The 25,831-nt window shown below is 41.2% G+C and overlaps 1 protein-coding gene across 6 annotated transcripts in view; it reads right to left on the reverse strand.

Moving 5' to 3' along the window:
* Positions 1–25,831, reverse strand: part of HECTD4 (HECT domain E3 ubiquitin protein ligase 4) — a 203,551-nt gene that overhangs the window by 60,020 nt on the left and 117,700 nt on the right. For 3 of the 6 annotated variants that reach the window (XM_083151437.1, XM_083151436.1, XM_083151435.1), the window contains exons 21-39: positions 24,985–25,183; positions 24,532–24,651; positions 21,668–21,772; positions 19,767–19,930; positions 16,146–16,379; positions 14,877–15,069; positions 13,522–13,626; positions 12,904–12,992; positions 10,857–11,032; positions 9,605–9,740; positions 9,319–9,460; positions 9,025–9,191; positions 8,357–8,503; positions 7,548–7,732; positions 7,270–7,423; positions 6,841–7,121; positions 4,861–5,050; positions 3,172–3,253; positions 2,285–2,487 (exon numbers count right to left, since the gene is read on the reverse strand). In XM_083151437.1, coding sequence (XP_083007563.1) covers positions 2,285–2,487; positions 3,172–3,253; positions 4,861–5,050; positions 6,841–7,121; positions 7,270–7,423; positions 7,548–7,732; positions 8,357–8,503; positions 9,025–9,191; positions 9,319–9,460; positions 9,605–9,740; positions 10,857–11,032; positions 12,904–12,992; positions 13,522–13,626; positions 14,877–15,069; positions 16,146–16,379; positions 19,767–19,930; positions 21,668–21,772; positions 24,532–24,651; positions 24,985–25,183 — 3,072 coding nt within the window. Of the gene's footprint in view, positions 1–2,284; positions 2,488–3,171; positions 3,254–4,860; positions 5,051–6,840; positions 7,122–7,269; positions 7,424–7,547; positions 7,733–8,356; positions 8,504–9,024; positions 9,192–9,318; positions 9,461–9,604; positions 9,741–10,856; positions 11,033–12,903; positions 12,993–13,521; positions 13,627–14,876; positions 15,070–16,145; positions 16,380–19,766; positions 19,931–21,667; positions 21,773–24,531; positions 24,652–24,984; positions 25,202–25,831 lie in introns of all 6 variants that reach the window. The other 3 variants (XM_083151433.1, XM_083151434.1, XM_083151432.1) reach the window with 1 other exon arrangement.

Below are 25,831 nucleotides of genomic sequence, written 5' to 3' on the forward strand. Positions count from 1 at the left end.
CTGAGAAGCACGGAGACAGGGCAAGATTAACAATAGGGCGGATGGAGCTGCTGCCCCCACATTGCATTTCTATTTTTCACACAATTATGCATGGTTTCATCTCCAGGCCCATTAGGCCCTTAATCTGGCCCTGCACTGAGACAGTACACAGCGGCCAGACACAGATGGATCCGATTACTGACTGCACACTACTCCTCCGCTACTCCGTACTAAGGACTCACTTCCAATTTACTCAAAGTACTGTGAATATTTCAAATTGAGAGGAGGTACTCCTAAATGAAAAGCCTAATCAATGGATTAATCTGAATGAAGGGAAGAACACATTAAAAAAAAACATCATATTCCTCACTATTTAGTGGTTGTTGGCATTTGAGGCTTCCTCAGTTTAAATGTGAAAGTAAAATCCACGATAACCATAAAAGATGAAACCTTGACCAAAGCACAGGACTAATTTTGCAACGTATTGAGTCCAGGTCAGCTGATCTGGAGAGGTCACTGGATGGGTACCATAAGAAAGGAGGGTTTACTCCTTAACACTCTTGCAGAAAGGGAGGAAGGAAAATCCCTGCTTGGATCATTGGGGAAGTTTGTATAAGCTCTACAATAGACAGGCTGTACTTAATTCTGGCTCTGCTGTTTCTGTGGAATCTTCAGCAGGTAAACATTGCCACTGACCTCAAGTGTGACAAGGTGCGCATAGGACACCAGTACCTGACTAGGCGTTAGGCAAATCAGAAGGACCACTGGACAAGGTAAAATAAAACTGTGCTTATATCCTTCTCCTTAACATGCATGGATGGAAATAAGAGGGGAGGTAAAGGACTGATGCAGAGTTTTTGTTCTGTAATATTGAAAGTGAACTAACTCCAGCTAAGCCACTATACCCCAATGTTCCATTGCCCCCTATATCAATGAAAGAATGCTCTCAAACAGATCTAAAAGATTATAGAATGATAGCGGAGTGAACACCATGAAAATTCCCGTTTCTAACCATCTAGAAAGTTCTGGCAGATTCTGGCCTATTATGGGTATCCATTTTCTCAAGAACTAGATGCAAATTTGAAAAAAAAAACTACTTTCGCTTTACTCCAGCAAAATGCCATACATTTGTTTGTATATCCTTGCCAACTAAACATTTCTTGTAAGGATGTATACCTATAACAGAGAGACGGGACTCTCAGACTGTAAATCTCCCTAGAAGAAGGCCAACACCAGGCCGAAACGCGTTGGAGTTAGAAGCACCAGCCACATCGCCCCCAACCAATCCCCAAACCGAAGGAGAACACCAAGGAAGCCCCAGGAGCACTGAAGGACGCTGAACGGTGACGGCATCGGAGAGACCGCAGCGCAGAAATCTTACAGTCAGCGCGTCGAGACGGGAACAGGAGACCAGCGCCGGAACCAGGAGGAGGTGAGTTGGCTAGGTCCGTAGACAAGGCACCGAGGCGGGGAGGAGCGATCAAAAGCTCCACCTGCCCACGGCCCCTGTCAGACGCCCCACGTCCCCCCACCCGCAGCGTCGGACGGCAAAGGGATACAGTGCACAACTGGAGACCTGCGCGGTCGGCTGTACGGGAGGGAGGACAAAAGGAGCGCCCGGGCCTGCCACCACCTACCCCCACCACAGCGACGTCCACCAGTACCACCCGCCGAGATGGCCCCCCACTCGCTGCAGGATCACACAACCACTGCAAGCCGGCCAGCAACATCCGGGACGTGGCACAGCCACGGGAAGTTTAAGACACTTGTACCAGCAACCTCCCTGGGCCCCCCTCCTATCGGACAGGCACCCAACCCCAGACCCCCCCACCACCACCCAGCTCAATTCAGACTCAGAGGAGTCTAAATACTGTGATATTAGTGTATTGTGAAATTAGACCTGCATTTACTGTATCACGCTAACCTTGTATATGTATATATTCTTGCACCCTGTTTGTATGTAAGAAACCCCCTTAACTGAGTAAAGGTTTTTTTTTTTGCACAACAGTACCTGCCCAATTATTCATTTATTCTATTATTTTCTTATCCGTCAATCTACAAACCAGACCAACACCCTTTCGATTAAAATGGGTAGAGCGCTGCACTTGACACATTGAATACTTGTTAGGATATGTTATACAAGGCATGTCCAACATTGGCCCTGCAGCTGTAGTGAAACTACACATCCAATGTCTTGCAATAGCTTTAGCATTCCCTAAAAGCAAAACTGTGGCAAGGCATGATGGGACAACAGCTGTAGGGCCAAGGTTGGACATGCCTGTGTTATGCTTTTGAATCTTTGTACCTGGCAAGCTCTGAGTTTCTCTCTCTACAGATGGAGGTTTGGGCAGTTTTCTTTTTGTCTCCAGTAGAAAGGTTACTTGCAGCTTCCGGACTCACTATTTCAACTGGAGGCCCAACGCTAACTATTAGACCAGATTGTGCCCATTTGGTGGCTTTCCGGAGCGCAGCAGCCGATTCTTCGGTGATTACTTCACAGCACCCACTCTAAAAAAATAAATAAAAAAGGATAGAAAAAAAAAAAAAAGCATGGTCATAAAATACAATATAGTGCTACACAAATACAAGTGCAGCATACATAGACTTCCTTTCGCAGTGAGAAGTCATGGTTTACAATTACATGTACTCTGCAGAATAGTTGAGCAAATAAATGTGTTGAGTGATTTGGCCTACATTAAATTGTCACTATAGGTTTTGTTTTTAGTGTTTACCCTTTACACAGTGTTGTTGAAATCGTTACACTCAGTCCTTCATCATAAACCCATTTTTCTGCTTTTTGGAGAAAATTACATGAAATATTATTTTTATTGCCCATATTTACCAATTAAAAAAAAATGCTAAATGGATTATTATTCACAGATAGGTTTGCCCAAGGGGTACTGCACAGTGTCCTGTCACTTTCCATTAAAGTAAGGCTTGTTCTCTACTTTATTCTGTGTGGGGGCACAATGGTCTGGAGCCACCCACCCATGACTGCAGTGCACATGACTATGCGATGTCACACAGCAAAGGATGGCGAGCACAACAGGAGGAACCAGAAGGGAGCCATTGGATAGGTCCTAAAGATGGGCCCCGAGATGTGCACTAGGGTGACTCCCCAAACAAAGTAGAATAGTGGTGGGGTGTCGCTAGGGTATTTACCATGAAGCACAACAAAAAATGAACACTAACTTTAGTCATATCTCGATCCATCTTCACCACTTTTTCCATGTTTGCACCAGTGCCAAGACGGAAGGGTCGTCCTTCTGAACTACTATAAAAGTAGAGGACTAAGTCAAAACAATATATACAGTAAATGGGAAAACAATATCAATGACTAGAGACAGGATTATATGCATTTGCATATTTGCATATGCATTTGCATATTTTTCCCATTCTCACTGGTTATTGCATATTTTACCTAAAATCTAGTGATGGTGCATATTTTAGGCCCCGCCCTCTTCCCACCCGCGAGTCACAGCACTGCTTTCCCTGCTGCTGCTGGACAGGTAGTGGTAGAGTGTGCAGGCTGGGGCAATATGTGCGCAGTGTGGGGAACCTTGGATGTACGATATGTCTGACACTGCTCTAGGCGGCCAATCCATGTTGATAAAAGTCAGTCAGGGCGGATGCCATTACGAAGCTCCTGAACCTTTGCCTGACCCTGGCCTGGGACTTTACACCAAGAGACAGACTTCTGCAGCAGAGGAGGCGGGCAGAAGGGTTGTGACATCACGCGGCGTAAAGAAAATGCTGTGTCACAGTGAGTATGCGGCGCAGGGAGGAAGCCTTCCGCTGTGCCGCCCTCACACGCTATGCTGACATTTGATCCATCGGCGCTGGAGATGAGGGTCCGTGCAGTTGATGCAAGAAGAGCTTCGGACGCTGCAGTATGCTGTAGCAGCCAGCATACTGACATCTGCAGATGCTGTAGGCCTATTTTTGAGGTTTATTTGCAACTAATTGTATGCCGATTTTAAAATAAATAAGTAAAAAATTACTTTTTTTATTATTTAATGTAGCATATTTTAACACTTTTCATGCATATTTTAAGTATTTATCATGCATATTTGCATGCATATTTCAAGCTTTTTTTGTTGCATATAATCCTGTCTCTATCAATGACATATGCAAGCTGTGTATTTTGCAAAATATGCAGCTCTATGTTGTGTACAGATGTTGATCATTGTAATTAACTTCTTATGAAATATTCAACTGCAAATGTTTTCTTTTGGGTGTGCATATCAAAAGTGATCATTTCACCCAAAATCCAGCTATTTAGTAAGAGTTCTAAAGATCTACAAATACCAGTTACAGAAGATCACTGATCATAATTATGAAGGAGTTCACAATTGTAATTTTTTTTTTCTTTTTATAAATTATACTCATTATAAACTTGACAATTCTCATTTTACAAACTTTTGCTAAGCACACTGCATACTCCAATAGGAGCTGTGGAATATTTGTGTGGCAGTGTACATTACAATGCTGTTTGCGGTTATGGGGATTGTTGCGCAGTAAACATTTAATTACAATATACATTTACCCATATTTTAATTTACCCATCATTTGTAGAATATATTTTTTACTTTATTTTCTTTACTCATAAATCATAAATTAGCATAGAATGTAGAATTCAATTCAAGTGAGATACCAATGAAAAGCTAAACTTTTCTCAGAATAAAACTCTGTATACATTTACCACAGTTTACAGAGAGGAATGAGGACATCCCATTATGTAGTGATTTGCATGAATAAAAATGAATTGGCCTTAACAATGGGATCTACTAATTGGAGCATTGAGGGATTATAATTTAGGCAAACTTTAACTGACATGTATATACCAGCTGCACAATGTCTTTGACTGCGCCCCTGCTTTACCTCAGCAAAGGCTGCAGGACTTCATGAGATGACTGATCTTCTCTTTTGTGGATAAAAATGGACAGCTTGCCATCCACTGCTTCACTCTCTTCCCCGGAATCCTTATCCCCCTTCTGAGAACTCTTTGGACTGCTTTTAGATAGGTTGCTGTCTGGCTCAGAGGTAGTGGGAGAAAGCACAGTCTGACATCCTGCAGAATTATAACACACAGAAAAACAGAGATTTACATCAAGTCTTATCTTTTCATTATAGGCGATTACTTTGATTTTTAGGTACTTGTTTCCTAGAACGGCGCCACCGATTTTGATTGTAAGCATCGGGTCGGAAAAATCGCGGCCATCGCATGTCAACCAAATCGCATGCGATGCGATCGACCCAATTTTTACATTGGAGTCAATGTAAAATGGTCCCTGCGACCAGATTTTGCATTGATTTTAATGTAAAATGCCCCAAAACACCCCATTTCCATAGAAACCCCCCATATGTTTCAAATGCCCCCCATTGTTAACGCCACCCCGGTATTGACGCCAACCCGAAGCGTGGCGAACGTAGCGAGCCCGCGAGGGGCGCCGGTACGCGTCCTCCGACCTTTTCATACCCCTACTATCCACGTCGGCGTGGAGTTGAGAATAGAAAGTGGGGATACCTTCACAAGTATACGCGTCCCATCGCGGGCTTCACAGGTATACGCGTCCCATCGCAGGCTTCACAGGTATCCGCGTCTGCTCGCCACGCTTCGGGCTCGGTGGCTCGCTGCGCTCGCCACACTTTCTATTCTCATCTCCACGCCGATGTGGATAGTAGGGGTATGAAAAGGTCGTAGGACGCGTACCGCCGCCCCTCGCCACGCTTCGGGTTGGCGTTAATACCGGGGTGGCGTTAAAATTGGGAGGGCATTAACTATACTTTTTACACATATTCAATGTGAAATGGGCCATAATGGCCCATTTCACATTGTCACCTATGTAAAATCGGGTTGATCGCATCGCTGGCCATTATAATGGCCCGCGACTGACGCGATCAACTAGTTATTGACTTTAAAATTATTTTAACATTGTTCCCTATGGGAAAATCGCGTTGATCGCGTCGCCCCTCAACGCGATTTTCACTTTTACCGGCAATTGAGTTTGTAAATGTAAGAAAATCGGGTCCATCGCATGCCTTAAGTACCTTAACTTAAGGCATGCGATAAACCCCGACGGGCACCGTGCTAGAAAACAAGTACCGATTTTTAATATCCTCTAAGTCTGCCATAATATAATTTTTTGCATAATACGTATTAAGCATGATTAGTTGTACTAGTGGTGAATTATATCATACTGCTTACCATGGGCCAGATGCACTAAGCTTCAAAAGTGATAAAATGGAGAGTGATAAACAACCAACCAATCAGCTCCTGCCTGACATTTTTCGAACACAGTCTGTGACATGACAGTTATCAGCTGATTGGCTGGCTGTTTATCACTTTTGAAGCTTAGTGCATCTGGCCCCATGTGAGATAAATAAAGGAGTAACAGAAAATACAGGTGTTTCCCATGCATGTCGTGTGTGTGTGTGTGTCTCTGAGGTGCATACAGACTACAATTTTTTTGACCAATTTTGTTGATAGACATTGATGACCAATTTCCCTTGAACCCAGTGTCCTGGACGAAAGATGTTGACGAAAGACGAAAGATCTAGCTACAGTTTATAGGCTCTTTTTGAAAGATATCCAAATTGAGCTGCATGCACAGTTGACGAACAACCTTGATGAACAGCTGGAGGGTATGCGTATCATTAGTTGTTATTCGCATTCACACAAAGATATTTTGACCAATTTTGCTTATAATGTCCGAAATAAACAAAATTGGTCTAAAAAAAAAATTGGTCAAAAAATTGTACTGTTACAGTATACTGACATTGTTTGCAATTGTCTATTTTGAAAAATATATTTCATTTCAGCAACAAGGCTTCACATCTGGCCAATACACTGAACATTACCTGGGACAACATAGTCAGCTAGTTTTGCCAACAACAAGGATGCAATCTTTGAAGCTGGGTCACTAGGATCTTCTTGCTCACTGTTCAGGGATGATACAGAGTAGCTCCAAGGGGGAAGCTCCACATTAACACAGTCCTCCACACTCATCAGTGGCAGCGCAGCACGACACAGCTGAAGGATGATGAGGACAAGCTTTGGGGAAGGGCGCTGATCCAACAGTAATGATAGAAGCTTGGAGACACAAGCTGGCTGGCTGAGTATGGCTTTCCCTATTTGACTCCTATGGGAATAGAGTAAAATTATTAGCATATAATGGTCATAACTACACCAACAAGACTGACTACTTACATGGTCCAGTGACTGCAATATAAATAATTTATCATATGATCCTATCCTAGTGACACTTCAAGGTGGCAACTGTCCATTACCTAGAGAGGTCATTCAGAAGGCTGAGAACATCTTGCAAAGCATCATTTCCAGCAGCCTGGTTTCCACAACATTCAGTGGCTCGTGCCAAATGGTTAGTTAGAAGGGTGGACACCTGTCGGGCTAGACCAGAATGTACGGCCTCTGTAGAACCACCTTCATTGCGCCAGTATCCAAGAGATTCATAGAAAAAGAGATAGAACAAAAATTCTCATTTAAATAAACACCAAAAATGATGAGAAGAGCTTATATAACACTTTCAGAAAATATTTCTGTATACCTTCTTCCTTCTCCCACTCTACACATCTGTTGGCCAGCACCTGGAAGGCTGCCCATGCCATGGTTGCCACTTTCTGTTTTTTGGTCTGTTTTTCACTGGAGATGGACTCTGCCTGGTTGCTCAGGCTGCATAATCGATCCATGAGTTGCACTAATCCACTGCGTACCAAGCACTTTTCTTCACTCCTTAATAGAGGATAAAGTAATGCATAAGTGCCATATACAGTCATTTGGATTGCTCTAGAAGCTTCTGTAACCGCTTATACACAGTACTTAAATAGTGCACATCCAAATATTAACAATGTGCCTTATTCTTTTACATCTTTTGTGATGACCAGTTTACAATATGCTCAGTTTTTGTAGTCTTTAGCAAGTTAACACACTTCTGCTGGTAATCTACAGAAACAGCTATTGCAAATGAGATGGATTTGATCCATGTATTCAGTGAAAATGAGAACTTCCCTAATTAAGTGCATTATTAAAAATCTTAAGTCAATGGTGAAAATTAATGAGGCATTCTTTCTGAAGCAACAGCATGTAATAAGTCATAATTTCTAGATAGAACAACAAGACTAGCTTGTCCAATCAGCTGCCACCTTGACTCTTGTCTGCTTACTTCAACAGCGCTGCAGGCTCTGGATCCTGCAGTATATAAAAATTGAGAACCAGCTATATTAAGTATCCAAAATGGAGGTTCTCAATGGAATGACCACCATGGTTCAGCAAGCTTCGGAATATATAAAGTAAAAAAAAAAAATAATCTCCCTTTAAAAGAATACCACTATAGCGCACATTTACATATTAACTCACCTTGTGTAAGGTATGGTGCACAATAGGCCAATGCTGTTAGCACAGGCAATAGGATAGCGAGCACAGAGTGACACCACTGAAGTCATGGTCTCCCCAAAGGCTTCCTGTACTTGTTCCACCATCCCGCCACACGTGAGCTCCTCAATCCTGTGAAGAACACATAGTTTACAAACATAGTATGAAATATGAATGGAGCAATACAGAATAACTGACAGACATGCAGATGGGATGCAGTTATATTACTGGTGGACGGGATGCCTGCTGATGAAATCCCAATACCCATCAGAACACCGGCTCTGGAATTTCATCAGCCTGCATCCCGATGCAAGAATGCCAGGGCGTGATAGGGTTAGGCAGGGGAAGGGGGAACTTAGAGTTAGGCTTCGGGGGGGGGGGGGGGGGGGGGGGGGCTCAGCTGAAATGCATTATATGGAGTCAGTCGGAGTTATAGTACCAGTCAAGTTATGGGCAGGGTAAAGAATAGTTTTACAGTACAATATAAGCAATAACTGAATAGTGTATATCAATGTCAGTTATACCACACAAAGTACATTTGATATAGTGGCCCTACAATAATAAAATACCAATAACTAAGAATGAGTAAAGTTTCAGAACATTTACGATAGGAGGAGCTGAAAACATAAAATAAATAAGTTAGATTATCCTGCCTTGGTCCTCCCTGTAGCACCATAGTAACTGGCCCGACCAGATGTGTCACTCCTCCCACTCGGACAGCGGCAGTCAGCAGCTCTCTCATGTGCACCAGGGCTTGTTTACGTGTATTCCCACGCCGCCACCTTGTCTGGGCAGCAAGTAAAAAGCTACTGCTGGATACCTGCAATAGATACCACCATGAAGGAAATGTATAGCTTAACACTATCCTACACAATAAAACAGCTATTTAAATATCAAACAACTAGAACCACAATGCAAAGCATGCACATGTCTAGAGTATGGCATACCGCTTGGTCAGGATTGGTGCCAATGAATGCAAACAGCTGGCCTAACAAAACACTGTATGTTGGTTTATCTCTGCTGTCTTCAACAGCCAGGGACTGCAGCAGAGTGAAGGAGCTGCTCCGGTGACTGGTTACATTCCGCCTCCTGGAAAACAGCAAAATACTACATATGACAGATCAGATATAAAAGCATGTTGTTTTTGCTGTGTAAGAATCAGACTTTTAAAAAATATATATATTTCCTTAAAATTTGTGCTTAAGGAGATGACTTCAAAAAGTCTGGGCCTACCGTGGATTTGATCTGTTAAACTCCAAGTCATTGCTTCCAATCATTTCTAGATCAGAGGGTGCTGACATGCTGCGCAGGAAGACTGGCTGACGCATTGCGTGGGAGATCACCTTAGCCTCCGATGTAGATTTACATGCTGAAAAATGTTCAAATACGATTTCTTTATACTGGAGACCATAACTTTAAATAAATGTAATAAAAAGCCCAAAAGTCAGAACTGAAATCCTTGCTGATATTATCGTTTAATCTATATCAGCTTGCGGATTTGGGAGAAAATTACATTGTAAAAGTTTTCTGTACACTTCAGTGAGCTTCCATGGTAAGGAAAGTCCCAACAACGTGGAAGTGAGCAGTGCTATGTGCTGGTGTATGTTGCACTGCTTATAGCATGGGTCTTCAAACTGTGGCCCTCCAGATGTTGTGAAACTACATGTTCCAGCATGCATTGCCACATGTATTCCTATAAGAGCATGCCAAAACTGTCAGGGCATGTTGGGACATGTCGTTCCACAACATCTGGAGGGCCACAGTTTGAAGACCCATGGCTTATAGGGTCTACTGGTTGTATAGCGATTTATAAAGACAAATGGGAAGCAAAATGCCTGCACAAATACACATACTGTATATATCCTTTAGAATGTAAGCTCTCACGAGCTTATATATATTGTGGCAGTCCAGTCTGGATGCCACTCCGAGTGTTTACCGGACACAGTTGTTCAGCTGCCTCAGGCCAAAACTACCTGGGTTTAGAACTAATCCCATCCATGCAGGTCCTGTCCAGGTGTTGGTGCAAGCGCATCCAGTAATCAGGCACACGTGTCACACTTTCTTAAAGCTGTTAGTGCAAGGGCTCAGGGCTCCTGATGCCAGCAATTGGCCAGGTAATAGAGGGTGGTGGGCCAGTGGGTTATACCCCTTTTCCATCTGCAAGCCAGGTCGCACCCGGGATTTTGTACCCGGCTACAACCTGCGACACGGCTTGCAAACCCATTCACACTAGAGTCCCCACCTTGCATAATGCCCTAATTTTCCTTGTAATGCAATTGGTTATTTGAACATTTATGTATTGTTAGGTGCTGTAGAACCCTTGTGGCACCATAGAAATAAACGATAATATATGTAAAATATAATATTGTCTGCACCCTATGAAGCCTAACTCTGGGTTGAAGCCTAACCTTACCTACAGAACAGGATCAAGGCATTTTTGCTAAAGCTCTTGTAAACAATTAAGTATAGTTGTAATACTGTATACCTGGAGGCTCTGTAGGTGTGCCGGATATACTTCTAGTTATACCAGATTGTGCGGCAATAGTAACATGAAGTAATAACTCCGCTCTGTTCATCAAGCTCTTCACCAAGGTTTTCGTTTTTGCCATGGGATGGGAGGATTTTTGAATCAGAGAATTTACCTCTTGGAAAAACTTCTCTCTATTGCAGGGGGAGAAAAAAAAATAATAATAAAAAGTTTAGTCCCTAAAATCCATCCCTCAAAAAAATCCACTTATTGGGGGAATTTTACTAAGCAAAATACGGTAGAAATTGGCGTATTGGGGCACATATTCGTCATTTGGAAATTTACTACTTTAGAAGTAGGTTAGTATTTTGCCTTTTTATGGCCGATACTACCGGTCGTATTTCTGTAGTTATACGAATAAGAACGCCATTGAAAGAATACGACTTCTATTTTTTTACATTCATTCCCATGTTAATTTGAAATTTACTAACAATTCTTATTTATAAATACATACGTATACCAGGTCTAAACAAGCAAAAATTGTAAAAAAACAACTGAAAAATACTCCATGATTTCCAGGCTTATATCACATTTTCAATGTTTTCACATGTGAAATTACTCAGATATTAGCCCACAGCTACTCCCATGAACAAATGTGTGCCTTAGAAAAGACCATTAAGCACACAAACACACTTCTCTGCTTGTTACAGAGATGGGTATTCATTTATACACTGAGAAGTTTTAATTGTGGGCTGTGGGCTGACAAGCATTTAAGACGACGTCGGTGTCATGAGACAGATCATCAGCAGCAGCTTGTGCAGGTTCCTTGGAGGCTGCGTTTCCCTCGTTTAATCCTCCCCCATCTGACTACTCTCACTATCAGACACAGACATTGCACACACAAGAACAAACACACTGAACAAAAAAAAGACAAAAACAAAGAACACTCTCCTCTCCTTACCGCTCACACACACACATATATATATATAAAGACTTAGGGGGTATGCAATTCGGGAATCACAGTTGTCAACCTCCGCCAACAGCTGTGATCCTGGCCCGTTTGAGGTCTGAACAGGAGGGAGGACTCAACGGTACTTGTTTCCTAGCACGGCCACAACGATCATGATCGTGGGCATCGTGAGGAAATTCCCATAGGGAACAATGTTAAATGCCTCAATTTAGCCGCGATGCCCCCGATTTCCCATAGGAAACAATGTTAAATGGGTCAATTTACCCAAATCATCATAGGGAACAATGTTAAATGGGCCATAAACCCCCCAAAACACCCCTGAACAGTGAAATGTCCCCCCAAAAGTATTTTACGCCACCCCACGATCAACGCGAACCCGAAGCGTGGCGAGCGCAGCGAGCCCGTGAGGGGCGGCGTTACGCGTCCTCCGACCTTTTCATACCCCCACTATCCACGTCGGCGTGGAGTTGAGAATAGAATAGTGTGGCGAGCGCAGCGAGCCACCGAGCCCGAAGCGTGGCGAGCGCAGCGAGGGGACGCGGATACCTGTGAAGCCCGCGAAGGGACGCGTTTACCTGTGAAGGTATCCGGGTCCGCTCGCCACGCTCCACACGTGGGGTGGCGTAAAGTACTTTGGGGGGGACATTTCACTGTTCTGGGGTGTTTTTGGGGCTTTCTGGCCCATTTACCATTGTTCCCTATGATGATTTGGTGAAATTGAGGTATTTAACATTGTTCCCTATGAGAAATCGGGGGCATCGCGGGTACATTGAGCCATTTAACATTGTTTCCTATGGGGAAATCGTGGGCATCGCGTCTGGACCATTTAAGGCTTTTTTAGCCGCAGACGACGCGACCGACGCGATTTTGACTATTTTCAATGCATTTCAATGGGAAAATCGGGGGCATCGCGTCGGTCGCGTCGTATACCACTAAAAATGACACACGATGCCCGCGATTGTGGCCGTGCTAGGAAACAAGTACCGACTCAACAAACTCCTCCCATAACAATCCTAAAGGACAGGAGACATTTTATAGCTTTCACAATCCTAAAACAAAATAAGAGCATATCAGAGAATGTTTGGCTTTACCCACCTGAGAGAGAAAACCATATTCTCAGGATCGCTTCCATCAATGAGTATTTCTTTCATAGAACATAACAGCTCCAATTCCTTTACTTTACTCTAGAGGTTTTGAATACAGAGGCATTACAAACTGACCATTGAATTGTATGGGGAACAAAAAGAACAAAACACAATTTCAGAGCTTTCCAGTCCACAGGCGTGGATCAGCTCACAGACAAGGTCTAAGATGGAAGTCAATAGGTCAACTTTTGCAAAAGGTCAACATGCAGAAAGTCAGCAGTTACAAAAGGACGGCACACACAAAAGGTTGACTTTTTCCCCTATTTTGGTGTCAATATTGACACCTGAGCAAATACAGTTCACCATAGAAAAGCTTAGCTCACAATGCTTTGGGTCAGGTGACTCGCACCCTACTACTGAGCTCGGAATGCTGTACCATTGCCAATCAGAGCCCACTTGGATGGTAAAGCATGGGAATAAAAAAAATAGAAACCATTGTGAGAAACTCATTGCCATGATGACCTTTTTGTCATTGACCACCTTGTGCAGGTCGACCTTTTAATATTGGCCTATTAACGGTCCACCTAGACATTATCTGTCAGACATCCGGATACCCAAGTCTGCTTACTTCATTGAAGTGATAGTCATAGAAGAATGGCGCATTGTTCTCCAGCTTTCCATTCAATGCATCTTCCACTTCACTCTGCCATTTCTGTTCCAGCTCAGCAACGCTCTGGTAAATAAAGTGACTAATGAGTGTTCATGTTCGAGTATAATTTACTTAGTGAAATTACACAATGTTGCCATGTGTAAATATATTAGCAGTAAGTTTTCAGATTTGCCATATTTATTTTAGTGTGTACAGAGGTATATACATATATCTACCCTCTGTGCGCTATAAAGCAAGCTATACATAATGTGTGTGCTCCGTGTGACTGTAGCATTGGGCCTCTGTTTGTGCAACTTTTTCAGTTAAAATGTGTCTTAAAGGGAGCAAATAGGACACAAAAGCAGCATTTGCTGATTAAAATATGTGGCAGGCCTATATTCCATGTGTGACTGTAGCTGCATATGACATAATGCTACATTGTTTTCCAGATAAACTGTAACGTAGTATTTCAAAGCTGCTTGTGCCTCTTATTCCGTTTTCTGAATAAGATGCATTTTAATGGAAAAATTCAGGGGAAAAAAAAGGAGAAAAATAAAGATGGCTGGCGCTCCAGAGTTACAAGAAGGGCTGTTTAACGAGAAAGGAGGATAGCTGTATGTGACAACTATGATCTAGATCAGGCATGGCCAATCTGTGGCTCTCCAGCTGTTGTGAAACCAACCAAGAAGCTTTACCAGTTGATCGATGTTTACAGCAACGGGAGAGTGGTAGGTTGGACAGCTCTGGTCTAGATGATGAAAAATCCTGGGTCTCTAAGGCTAACTAGTCCCTCCTCAACATCATTATTCATTTGGATACTTTGGAATTGCACAATAAGGTTCTCTAGAGCGAGCCGTACTGTGTTGATATACAGAGAGAAAAAAACAAATAAGAATGGAAATTCTTTGATCTAATTGACTAATTAAAATAAAAAAATATTATGGATACATGCAAAGGAAATCAATTTTCTGATTTTCAGAAAACCATAGACAATTAAATTCACACTTAACAGCATTTCAATGTTAGTAAAGGCGCCCATACACGTTACAATTATTGTATACAATATCGCATCTCGGTTTTGCGATGAGATGAGACTAGAGTACAAAAAGTATGTGCAGCAAAATCGAGATGAGATGTGATATTGTATACAATAATTGTAACTTGTATGGGCACCTTTAGTCATCATACACCTAAAACTGGTTCGTGATTTTAACTTTAAAATCACAACTTTAAAAATGTAACTTTAAATTAACAGTCTAAACCAGGTTTAAGAAACATGTGATATTTAAATGTATGCCTGTAAGAAGAAGAATGGTGAATTTTCTCATGTTTACCTGTAATTGTCTTTCCATTGCATTCAGTTTCTTGAATGTTTCTCCCACAATTTTACATAGCAAGTCATACTCCTCAAGATGTTCTTCTCTGTATTGATAGTTTATTAATGACTGGAGGGCATCCACCAAATTCAAATGCTTAATGACACAGGATACTACCATCTCTTCCATCACATCCGGCTGGATTACTTCCCTGTGTAGTAAGTTGTAAAAACTGATTTAGAGGTGTTATGGAAACAAAACAAACAAAAAACACAAGGTATTAGATGGGCAACTATGAGATACGAGGGAAAGGGGCGTCTGAAGCGGTTATTTCTTCATTTAATTTAGGTTGATGCTAGAAACCACTATGATGGTGCTGAATAAATAAAATACTTCTATTTCAGAATTTATTTTGGAGAAAACCAAACCGTTGTGTCATTCTGATTTCTATGATGAAATACATAAAGATGACCGGCGGACGAGATGCCAGTGGCCAGAATACCGATGCTGGCATCCCAATAGAGGGAATCCGGATAGAGTTTCAGTAATTACACAACTCCCCCCAACTCTCCCTCTCCTCAGCGTTACCTAAACCCTGTACGCTAATTTCTAATCCATCTACCTATCAGCCAAAACCTATACCTCCTGCAACCTTAACCAGCCCCTGCACCATCTAAGTGCCTAACTTTTGCTCCCACTACCATTCACTGATTTGAAGCACCATTAAAACCTTGCTTGCCAGACATGACCTAACCCCAAAGCCTCCATCACATCATCATGGCTATTCTGGCTGCTGGGGCAGTGCTGGCACTGGTAAGTTTTGCACCTCTGCCATGGGAAAAGCAGCAGCATTACGACACGTACAATGCATCCGGAAAGTATTCACAGCGCTTTACTTTTTTCACATTTTGTTATGTTACAGCCTTATTTCAAAATGGAACAAATTCATTTTTTCCCATCAAAATTCCACACACCCATAATGACAACATGAAAAAGTTTTTGGAAGATTAAAAAAAAAAAAAAAAACTAAACGTAACATTTCACAGACCGCTACCACCCTGTTATCTGGCAGACCTTACTGGTTTACTATATACGTCTAAGTAATAAAGCTAATATTTCACTTCTGAAAACCACAACACAAAAAAAAGAAAAATAAATACAATGTGGAAATGGGAAATGATCTGTGAGAAAAGCAATACCTGGTTACAAAGAACACAAATAGTCGGAGCACATGTTTTATTAAAAAAAATGAGGCAACGGTTCATTAGATTCAAATCTCCATCTTACTTTATACTTGGTCTGAACTGAGGCCGGGCACGTCCAGAGATTTCTCTCAGTTTTATCATGATGCCAGGAGGAAGCCTGATTCTAGGCAGCTCAAAGTAATTCCCTACTGGTGGCAGTAAGATGTCAGAGGGATAAGTAAACTCTCTATCTTCATCTATGGTAAGAGGCAGAGGTGATGGACTTGGAGTCAGTGCTGGGGATAACGCACCATTGGCTTCTACCTGCCACTGACACCTTGAAAATACAAGACATTATATCAGAAACACTGTATATAAGCACACACTGTCACATTCTTCACGGAAAACTACATTTCTGATTTAGATGGTTAAATAGGATGTACAGTATGATATAGTAGTAAATCAATTTATGCACATTAAATGATGAGTGAATTAAAAAACAGATCCAACCTCCATTGCTGTTAAACTTCCCCCAGCTGAGAAGAAGGAGCTGAACAACATTTCCCAACACATTTTTCAATGGACTATTATGATAAACCCAACAGTTTAATTTGAGGATTTAATGGACCTTTTAAACTTCATAAATGCATCAAACATATTTGCAATCATACATTCTATGTAGCTCTCCAATGCTATGAATATGGTACAACAGTGCCTGATGCTTTCCATCAGCGAATTACAGAATGGGTATTGTTGGCACTCAGGAGGACTTTTCTACACCGCGGATTACAGTTACGTTGTTTCAACATTTTAGAACAGCTTCCAATGAGTTTTCATTTCCCAACAATGGAAAACATCATAAACTAATCTGAAAGGTTGCTATAACATACGCAAACCAACAAAACAGAGTGATACTGAGCGCTGATTGGGTGATATTAAACACTGCAGCTGTTACCTAGAGGGGGATTAACAAAACCCCTTAACAACTGGACAGCAAGAAAAATAAAATGGTACAGCGCTGTGCTTATTATTTAGTTATTTATTAAAAAAAAATTATACAATAAATAATGTGTCCAACATTATGGACAAACAAGACTTTTACACACACAAATTAGTAAAACTTCTCAGCTTTATAGCTCTTTCTTAGTGGTGCCAATAATATTGGTTAGTAGCATCATGCAGTTAATTCTCCATAATGTTGGCCACATTATTTAATGTATATTTTTTTAAATAAATACTAAATATTAAGCACAGCGCTGTACCATTTAGTTTTTTCGTGATGTAACATACAGTGGTTATTGAAAGGATGTCCTGAGTGGCAACATTACCCAGTTAGACAGGACCCCCCTCAATATATCTCTATCATCTATATACTGTACATGTATAGTGTCCGTGAGTCTCCGAAACACTGCCATCTGCTGGCAGAGAGTGAAACTACATCTCTCTCACACATGCACAAACACAGAAGGTAGCAGACTAGCTTTGATTGTCTTTTTGTTACCCAATATAACGATAGTGACCGAGAGATTAAGCAGATACTTGAGAAAAATTGGCATATCCTACAATTGGATCCGATAATGAGGGATTGGCTCCCCACCAACCCTCATGTTGTATTCAAAAAAGCTAAGACCCTTAAGAACCTAATATCCAAAAGCCAACTACAGGAGATAAAGGTAAAACCTCCATCTGCTACCTTTATGGAATTGAAGGGCTGCTTTCCATGTAGCCACTGCAAAGTGTGTAAACATATCCCACGCGGCTCTGACTTATTGAACCCTAAGCTGCTCAAAATTAAAAACCAATCACTTTTTGAATTGCAATTCTACCTACGTCGTTTATGTACTGTCTTGTACTTGCGATATGCACTACGTAGGTAAGACAAAGAGGCCCTTTAAGATCAGGGCCTTTGAACATCTACACAATATCAAGAATGGTGTCACTAATCACAGTGTCCCGCGACACTTTAATGAATTCCACAATAAAGATCCTAGTGGAGTTCTGATTAGAGCCATTGAGCATATTCCATCCCCGACACGTGGGGGAGATAGGGATAAATTACTCATACGACGTGAGACGTACTGGATACTTACCTTAAATACATTGGTACCACATGGAATGAACGAAGGTTATGAGGTGACACCGTTCATTAACCAATGATTATCCATATATGTGTTTCATGCTGCTTGGTTCTCAATTTTGCTTTATATGTGTGAAATATGTTCTTTACATGTTTTGTACATTTTTTATATATATTTTTTAAAGAATTTTGTCTGTATGATCATTCATTATTTTTTAAATATATATTTTTATATATATATATATATATATATATTTTTTATGAATTTATTATGAGTGTTGCCTGAATGTATTTGATATTGGCAAAGGAAAAAAAAAAAAAAAATTTCTGATAAAATCATGGTCAAATTTATATAATCTTGAAATTTTGTATCTATAATTGTGTGCCTCTTAGTGATTTATTGATCACCTAGATATTGTTTTTTAGCTATACTATGAATATTAGCATTGTGTCAAATTGTAACAGGATTGTATCCTGTGGATGGTATATATATGCAATTTTAGTGTCATTCAGTGTAAGCCTGAGGCACGCTGCTCCTGATTCACTATGTTATATGACGCGCTATTACCTCATTGGAGGGAAGCGCTGTTATATTCCACTCAGGTATTCACAGAGCCACGCCCTCTGACGAAGTCTCTGACGAAACGCGTTAGGGCGTGGCCTGTGATACCCGCGTCTTGCTGATCCCGGCTGCCCCGACTGGCGTGTATCTCCCCAAGCCCTGGTTTGATTTCCCGGCGGTGCAATCCAGCGCCCTCGGTTCTCCTCATCTCTGTGCAAACGGACCTCACTCCAGGAGCGGTGTGCCCCGGGTATTTATGATTGTATCTTGTGGTAACCAGCCCACAGCCGTTTTTATATTGGTACGAGCACTAGCTTTTATCTGACATTTGAATGCTTTCCTCAAAATAAAATATCGTTTACATGCACCATAGAGCGCCCCTTTTTCTCTTCTGTGTATTTTAGATGTCCAATTCATCCTGACCCTGGATGCTGTCTCTGTGCCTAAAGGGAGCTGCAGTCTTTAACAACAGACTCTGGTGACTCTGAAAGATACCTTGTTATAAGGTTATTCTACTTTGCTGGACCAATTGTGGACTTTATGAATTTATAGCGCTGCCCACACATACAATTTTTATATATATATATATATATATATATATATATATATATCTTCAGTGTGGAGGTGCGGCACTCGAGGCATTGGCAAAAAAGATGCAGTACAACGGATCTGGTTACAACGTTTCAATGCTTTTATTTAAGCATTTTCGTCAGGTATGACGAAAATGCTTAAATAAAAGCATTGAAACGTTGTAACCAGATCCGTTGTACTGCATCTTTTTTGCCAATGCCTCGAGTGCCGCACCCCCACACTGAAGCTATCCACTATCATAGTGAGGGCACCGGGCGAAGTATTACCTTGTGAAGCGCTACGTCGCTGTTGTGTCTGCCGGACTCCTGCTCCATATATATATATATATATATATATATATATATATATATATATATATATATATATATATATATATTTATATATTTATATATATAGACATACATACATACATACATACATACATACATATATACACACATACACACACATACATACATATACACACACACACACACACACACAGAAACACTTGCCTCTGTAAAAGCTTTGACCTCAGAAGATCATGACAAGTCAACTCTTCTTTGGTGATCTCTGGACCATTGTACAATATCCGAAGCATGGAACAAGCCAATACGGACAATCCTAAAGCCAGGTCCACCAGAAAAGGTAACCCTCCAGATACATCTTCTGAAGATTCCTGCAGAAGTAAAGTAACAAGCGGATATAGATTTGTTTTTTGTTTTTTTTAAGTAACTTTCATCAAATCTTTATTTATGGCAGTCAGTGCTTTAATTTTGATTTAATGAAAAATTAGCTTATTGTTGAATATCATTCTAAACCTGAGAATTTGAAAGCACACAAAATAAAAACAAAATCACATAAAAAGGCACATATGAACAATAGGAGAATAGGACACCGCTAAGGAGAAAAAAACAGGTACTTGTTTCCTAGCGGCATGCGGTGCTATTTTTAATTGTACAAGCACCCTGATGGGTGCTTTCAATGTTAAATGCACCCCCATTGGCAACGCCACCCCCACTATCAATGCCAAAAAGGTCGGAGGAAGCTTACCGCCATGTTTCGGGTTGGCGTTGATAGTGGGGGTGGATCTAACATTGTAAGCATCCATCAGGGTGCATGGCATGGCATTTGCTGGCATGCGATATTTCATTGTAACAAGCACTCCTGTTAATTTAACATGAATATCGCATCACACACCACATGCGATGGGTGCCGTGCTAGGAAACAAGTACCATAAAACATTGATTTAACTGCTTTCAATAGCACAGGGTTTGATTCTGGCTTTAAATTTCAGTGACATTTCAAGGGGCGAGCACTCCAACCTCTGCTTCCACTGGGCATCAGATGTCACCCTAGCTGTCCTGACAGAGGCCTGGCTGAACAGATCTACATTCAGCCAATCTGCTTGGATGGCAGAGTTGCGGTAAGATGCAGCTGCATCATAACATCATGTTGTGCAGCAGTGTATAAAAAACCTGCCAATGTGCCGGAATGCCAAAAAAAAGTGAGAGGACTCCATCTTAGGAGAGAAACCATTTCATCACACTTCAGCAGCGCACCACAGCATGGTTTATGTGTGATACAAGCTACAACCCTCCCTCTCCCCCTCAGACATGATCACCCACAGCAGCTGGGTATCTGGGAAGTAGAGGCATCTGGATGTAATTTAAATGTGCAAAGTTTGGGAGGGTATTGCACCCATGGGGATTGTGGGTGGTGGGGGGAACAGTCTGACAGCCTGGTAATGTGAGCAAGGGATAAATGCTTGTAACATAAGGGTTGGGGATGGTTGGTGCTGTAATACAGGGGAGATGCATGGTTCCTTTCCAGTGAGGCCACTTGGAGCCAAATGGTCTAGGAACTACCCTGTTTATTAACCTTGGATAACCAATATAAACTACAGTATATAACACTATGAGGTTAGTAACACAACGTTAGCACAGAAAGATCTCAGCTGACTGACTACAATTAACAATGACTGACCCATTTGCTAGATTGGCAGGTTTGTAATATCACTAATAGGGGTCAGAAGAATGATCATATAAATATAATTGAATAGTGATCAGAAGAGCAGCTTTACTGAAATTCTTCTTACTAAAATGGCTGTAATTAAAAATGCCTTGGCGTTAAAGCCCGAAGGTTACCACCTTTTCTCATGCCCGGTAAATACCTGAATTCACCCTGAATACTATGGGCCAATAAAACAGTGCGACATGTCCATCTCTTCAATGCTAACAACTTAGACTCCACTATATTTATCAAAAATAACCCCAACAACACTGTACATGCCATGGTTGTGTGGTGAAATAAAAGCATACTGAAAATATATTTCGTGGTTAATTTTTAAACAAAAACATCTATTACGTGAAAACAAATAAGACCTATGACCTGTAACAATGTGGTGAGGACTCACCTGAGCTCTGACAGTGCAAGAGAAGCCCCACATTGCTTTATCCGGTGTGTTGTGCTCACGACCGCTTCTCATCTCAAAAGAGAAAGTGACGGTGTCGCCCTCTACCTGGCAACAAATACCAAACAACATTTACTGTGCCGGATTAAGAAAAGCAAAAACTCAACACAACATGAATTGAGACTTTTGTTCAAAACCTCCACAATTCTGTAAAGCAGCAGCTCCCATGCCAGAGAATGTTGGGTTAAAATAGGGGCTGTTTCGGGGGACAACGCCTTTATCAAGAGACCAACCAACATACATGACAACACTCACTATTTAAATGCAGACACGTTTACCGCAAACCAACATACATGACAACACTCACTATTTAAATGCAGACACGTTTACCGCCATTATGCCCCTTCTCTGCCTCGCTGTCCCTCCGTGCCGCACAGTCAAGTCACCCGGCTCCGACGTCAGCGTCTCACACCCGCTGACGTCATTGCAGCGGTAACTCGACCAAGCCAGCTATCTCCATCATGCTGCATAGGGAGATGCTGGCGACTGTCACACTCCAGCCTCAATCCCATAGGTAGCACTCCGGATTAGCGGCACGTCCATGACAGACGGGGGGTAGGGTCTGCACTACATATCTGGCAATGCCATAATTATAAAACATAATACATAGACGGGACCATGGGATGGTAATACACGATTCCGCTGTCAGCCATTCATAACAAAATCAATTACTTTGCCACAATCAATGTGAACAGCACTTTAATATGGCATCAGAATCTGAGATGTTCTATTTTTAGATACAGTGTTGTGTCATTTATTTATTTATCCTTATCCTAATATATTTTATGTATTTTTAGTGATTAAAATATTTGATTTTTTAATTGAGCACCGTCTTGTCTAAATCATTGGAACAGCTTGCGCTGGCACATTCTTCTTTTTGTTTTTACACTGCATATTAGGGCTTGACAACCCTGTGCCAGCAGCAATTGATAGCGCACTACACACCTCTTTTACAAACATTATATATAGCATATACTATACGACATGAAGCAAAATCCCAGCAGAATCACTGAGCTTCCAAATCAATAGTTATTCCTCAAACAACTAATAAAGATAGCTGTACTACATGAGAGTATATACACCGACCCTACACAATTACCACTAGCCTTATCAATACTCATGGATACACCCATCATAACATAAATGTACTCCAAATAATCCTTTCATTCAAGCAACTGTATTTAATGTATATATCCACTTGCTAATACAAAGGTTCTGAGTATTAATGAGCAGGCAAAGGCTACCTAGGTAGCTTATAACATGAGGGGAAGGTCATACAGAGGCAGAGGCAACTCAGTGGAAGCTAAGCATCAGCAAGAAAAACATCCTCATGAATATGCAGATTGTTAGCATTATCTAAGCAGAAGTGAGTGACCCAGATAAGTGTAAGTGTACTATAAAGGTCCCATACACTATGCGATTTTGGGCCAATTTCATCAGATTACGGCACTTTGGGTCGTTCACGGTCCTGTGCGCATCGGACCGGATCAGGGAGGTCAGACAATCAGCACATAACATCACGTCCGACCTCTCTGCATGCATATGCCTGCCCTGCAGCCTGTCCAGGGTAGTAGTGGGGCGGGCAGCTGGTACTCAGTGCTGTGCTAGCAGCGGCGAGCGCTGACCGCTGCGCTAGCGGGCCGGGCGGTTATCACAGATATCATTAGCGGGACGGGCAGTGGCGGGTATTAGATTTTTAAAATATCCTGTCAAATGACTGGCTGTTCTATGATTGGCTGAGAGCTCTCTCAGCCAGTCATTTGACAGGTTATTTTAAAAATGTATTCTTGTGTTGCGGTTATGTCTAGTTTTGTATACCCTGTACTGTTTGAAACTGTTCTAATGTGTTCAATATGTACGGCGCTGCGTACCACTTGTGGCACCTTATAAATAAAAATATAATAATAATAATAATGTAATTCATGGAATTCTATGTGATTAGAGAAATTCTTTAGGTAAGGAAGTTGTCAAGAAAATTAGATAAGAAGCCATTTTAAATATTTGTAAGGGCCAGTAACTAGGGTGATGAGATCCTGGATGTGTTGTATTTCTCTAAAAATGGAAATATGATAAAACAAAAAATGATCATATGAAAATCCAATACTACTTAAAGTAAAACTCAGATTTAAAAACGGTTGCACACTTTAGAGTATGCTTATTAAGAGTAGGCCTTTCAGCTTAATCATAGAAAGGGTTACATTACTCTACTCTGAAAATCTAAAACAATCTTTTACCAGGATTTTGTTAGCAATGCTAAGGTTTTACCTACTAATAAGGGTCAGATGAACAGTGCTTGGTAAAGTGATAAAGTAGACAGTGATAACTCAGTCAGCTGCAGTCATTTTTCAAACCCAATCTGTCACTTGACAGGAACAGATTGAATGGTGCGTTATTACCTTCCACTTTATCACTTCACCAAGCTTAGTTCATCTGCCCCAGATGATACATCTCTATAATATACTTAATTACAGGAGCTTGGTGGCAAAGTGTGCTTAATTATCCAATGAAAATCAAATGATAAAAAGAAAACATGGAGAAAAGCCAATAAACCATAATATTTAAGCCTTAGAATTATAGAAATAAATGGAGTTCCAGAAAATCTGAATCTATTTTTCATCAACTGAAATGTATTTTATGTGTTATTCTCATTTGTAACATCTATGTAGAGCAGTTATTTGGGTTTTGATTTGTACAGCAAACATACAATGAATATATCATGTCTTAACCCAGTACTAATATACAGAAATATAGGCAATACACTGCTCCAAAATGAAAAGCAACATGTACAAAAACATGTTAAACGGTACCTTCACCAAATCTTTTGGCCAACCAGTGCCCAGTACACTTCTACTTCCATACCCAAGTGTATTTCCTCCATACTCTGCCACTTTCCGACTGTTTGTATTGGGACCAGCATATATCACCAGCTGTAATACATAAAATGATGTGACTAATAAAAGTAAATTACTTTATGACCAAACATCCACAAATGGAAGAAATATACGATTGAATAGAAGAAATAGGGTTAAGGAAAGAAAAAAAAATAGACAATTCTAGAAAATTAGTCAGTGGAGAGGTATAGTGTAGGTAATGCAAGACAGGTAAGGTAGTATAGGATAAATTAGGGAAGACTAGATAGATCTCTGGACAAGTCAACAGATAGAAACTGCCCTCTAAACACACTTGTACTATATCACATACTGTACAAACATCAGACTGCCTGAGAATGAGGGACATTCTCTGCATTTGTCTGCACTAACCTTATCATAATCATATTGTGAAGAACACCTGCTGTCAAAGCGGAGATACAGACAACGGGCTCCAGGTATGTGAACACTCTCTTTAAACTTGTAGTTGTCTCTGACGGGATGAGCCGTTTCTACGGTTTTTCCTGCGGCCCATGGAGCTGGGATCTTCAGTCCGGTCAGAAAACCAGGCTCTTCCTTCTCTTCCAACATCCTATATAATGCAACAGATCTATTTGTAACCAAGCACACAAATAAAAAATGAACACTGGATTATATATAGCTACCAATGTGCATTGTCATGATAACTTAATTAACGCACTACTGTAAGGTGCAAAATATCAAAACCTACAACAGAGCATGGGGTGATCTCCTTGGCATCACTTACTGCACTGACCGAGAGCAGAGCTCGCCAGTTATGTCCCCCCTCCCCAGGTGTGCTATGGAGTTAATGTCAAGAGTAAACATTGTCAGCCTAATATCAGAATTATTTGCATTATTGAGTGTAATGGGTCCTACGCACATAGCGATTTAGGGGCATTTTCTCAGCAATCTTACTAGATAGCCGAGAAAATGCCCCTACATAGCTCCATGTGTAGGGGCATAGCAATACATTGTCCTGTGCGACGCTATTGCCGAGCAGAGCCAGTGTTCTCACCAGAGAACACTGGCCACGACCATTCACAGCGCTGACACATCGTTGTCTTCTGAGCGATCTAGCATCGATCAGAACGCTCAGCAAATCGCTACGTGTGCAGGCCCCTTAAGTTAATATAAGTTTATAATTAGGCACAGCCAAAGGTCATTTGGTAAACCATTGAAAGAAAAAAAAATAGTTGAGCCACATTAATGGAGGCCAAGC

The sequence above is a fragment of the Crinia signifera genome, chromosome 1 (genome assembly GCF_055691185.1).
Source record: "Crinia signifera chromosome 1, ASM5569118v1, whole genome shotgun sequence".
NCBI classification, from domain to species: domain Eukaryota; kingdom Metazoa; phylum Chordata; class Amphibia; order Anura; family Myobatrachidae; genus Crinia; species Crinia signifera.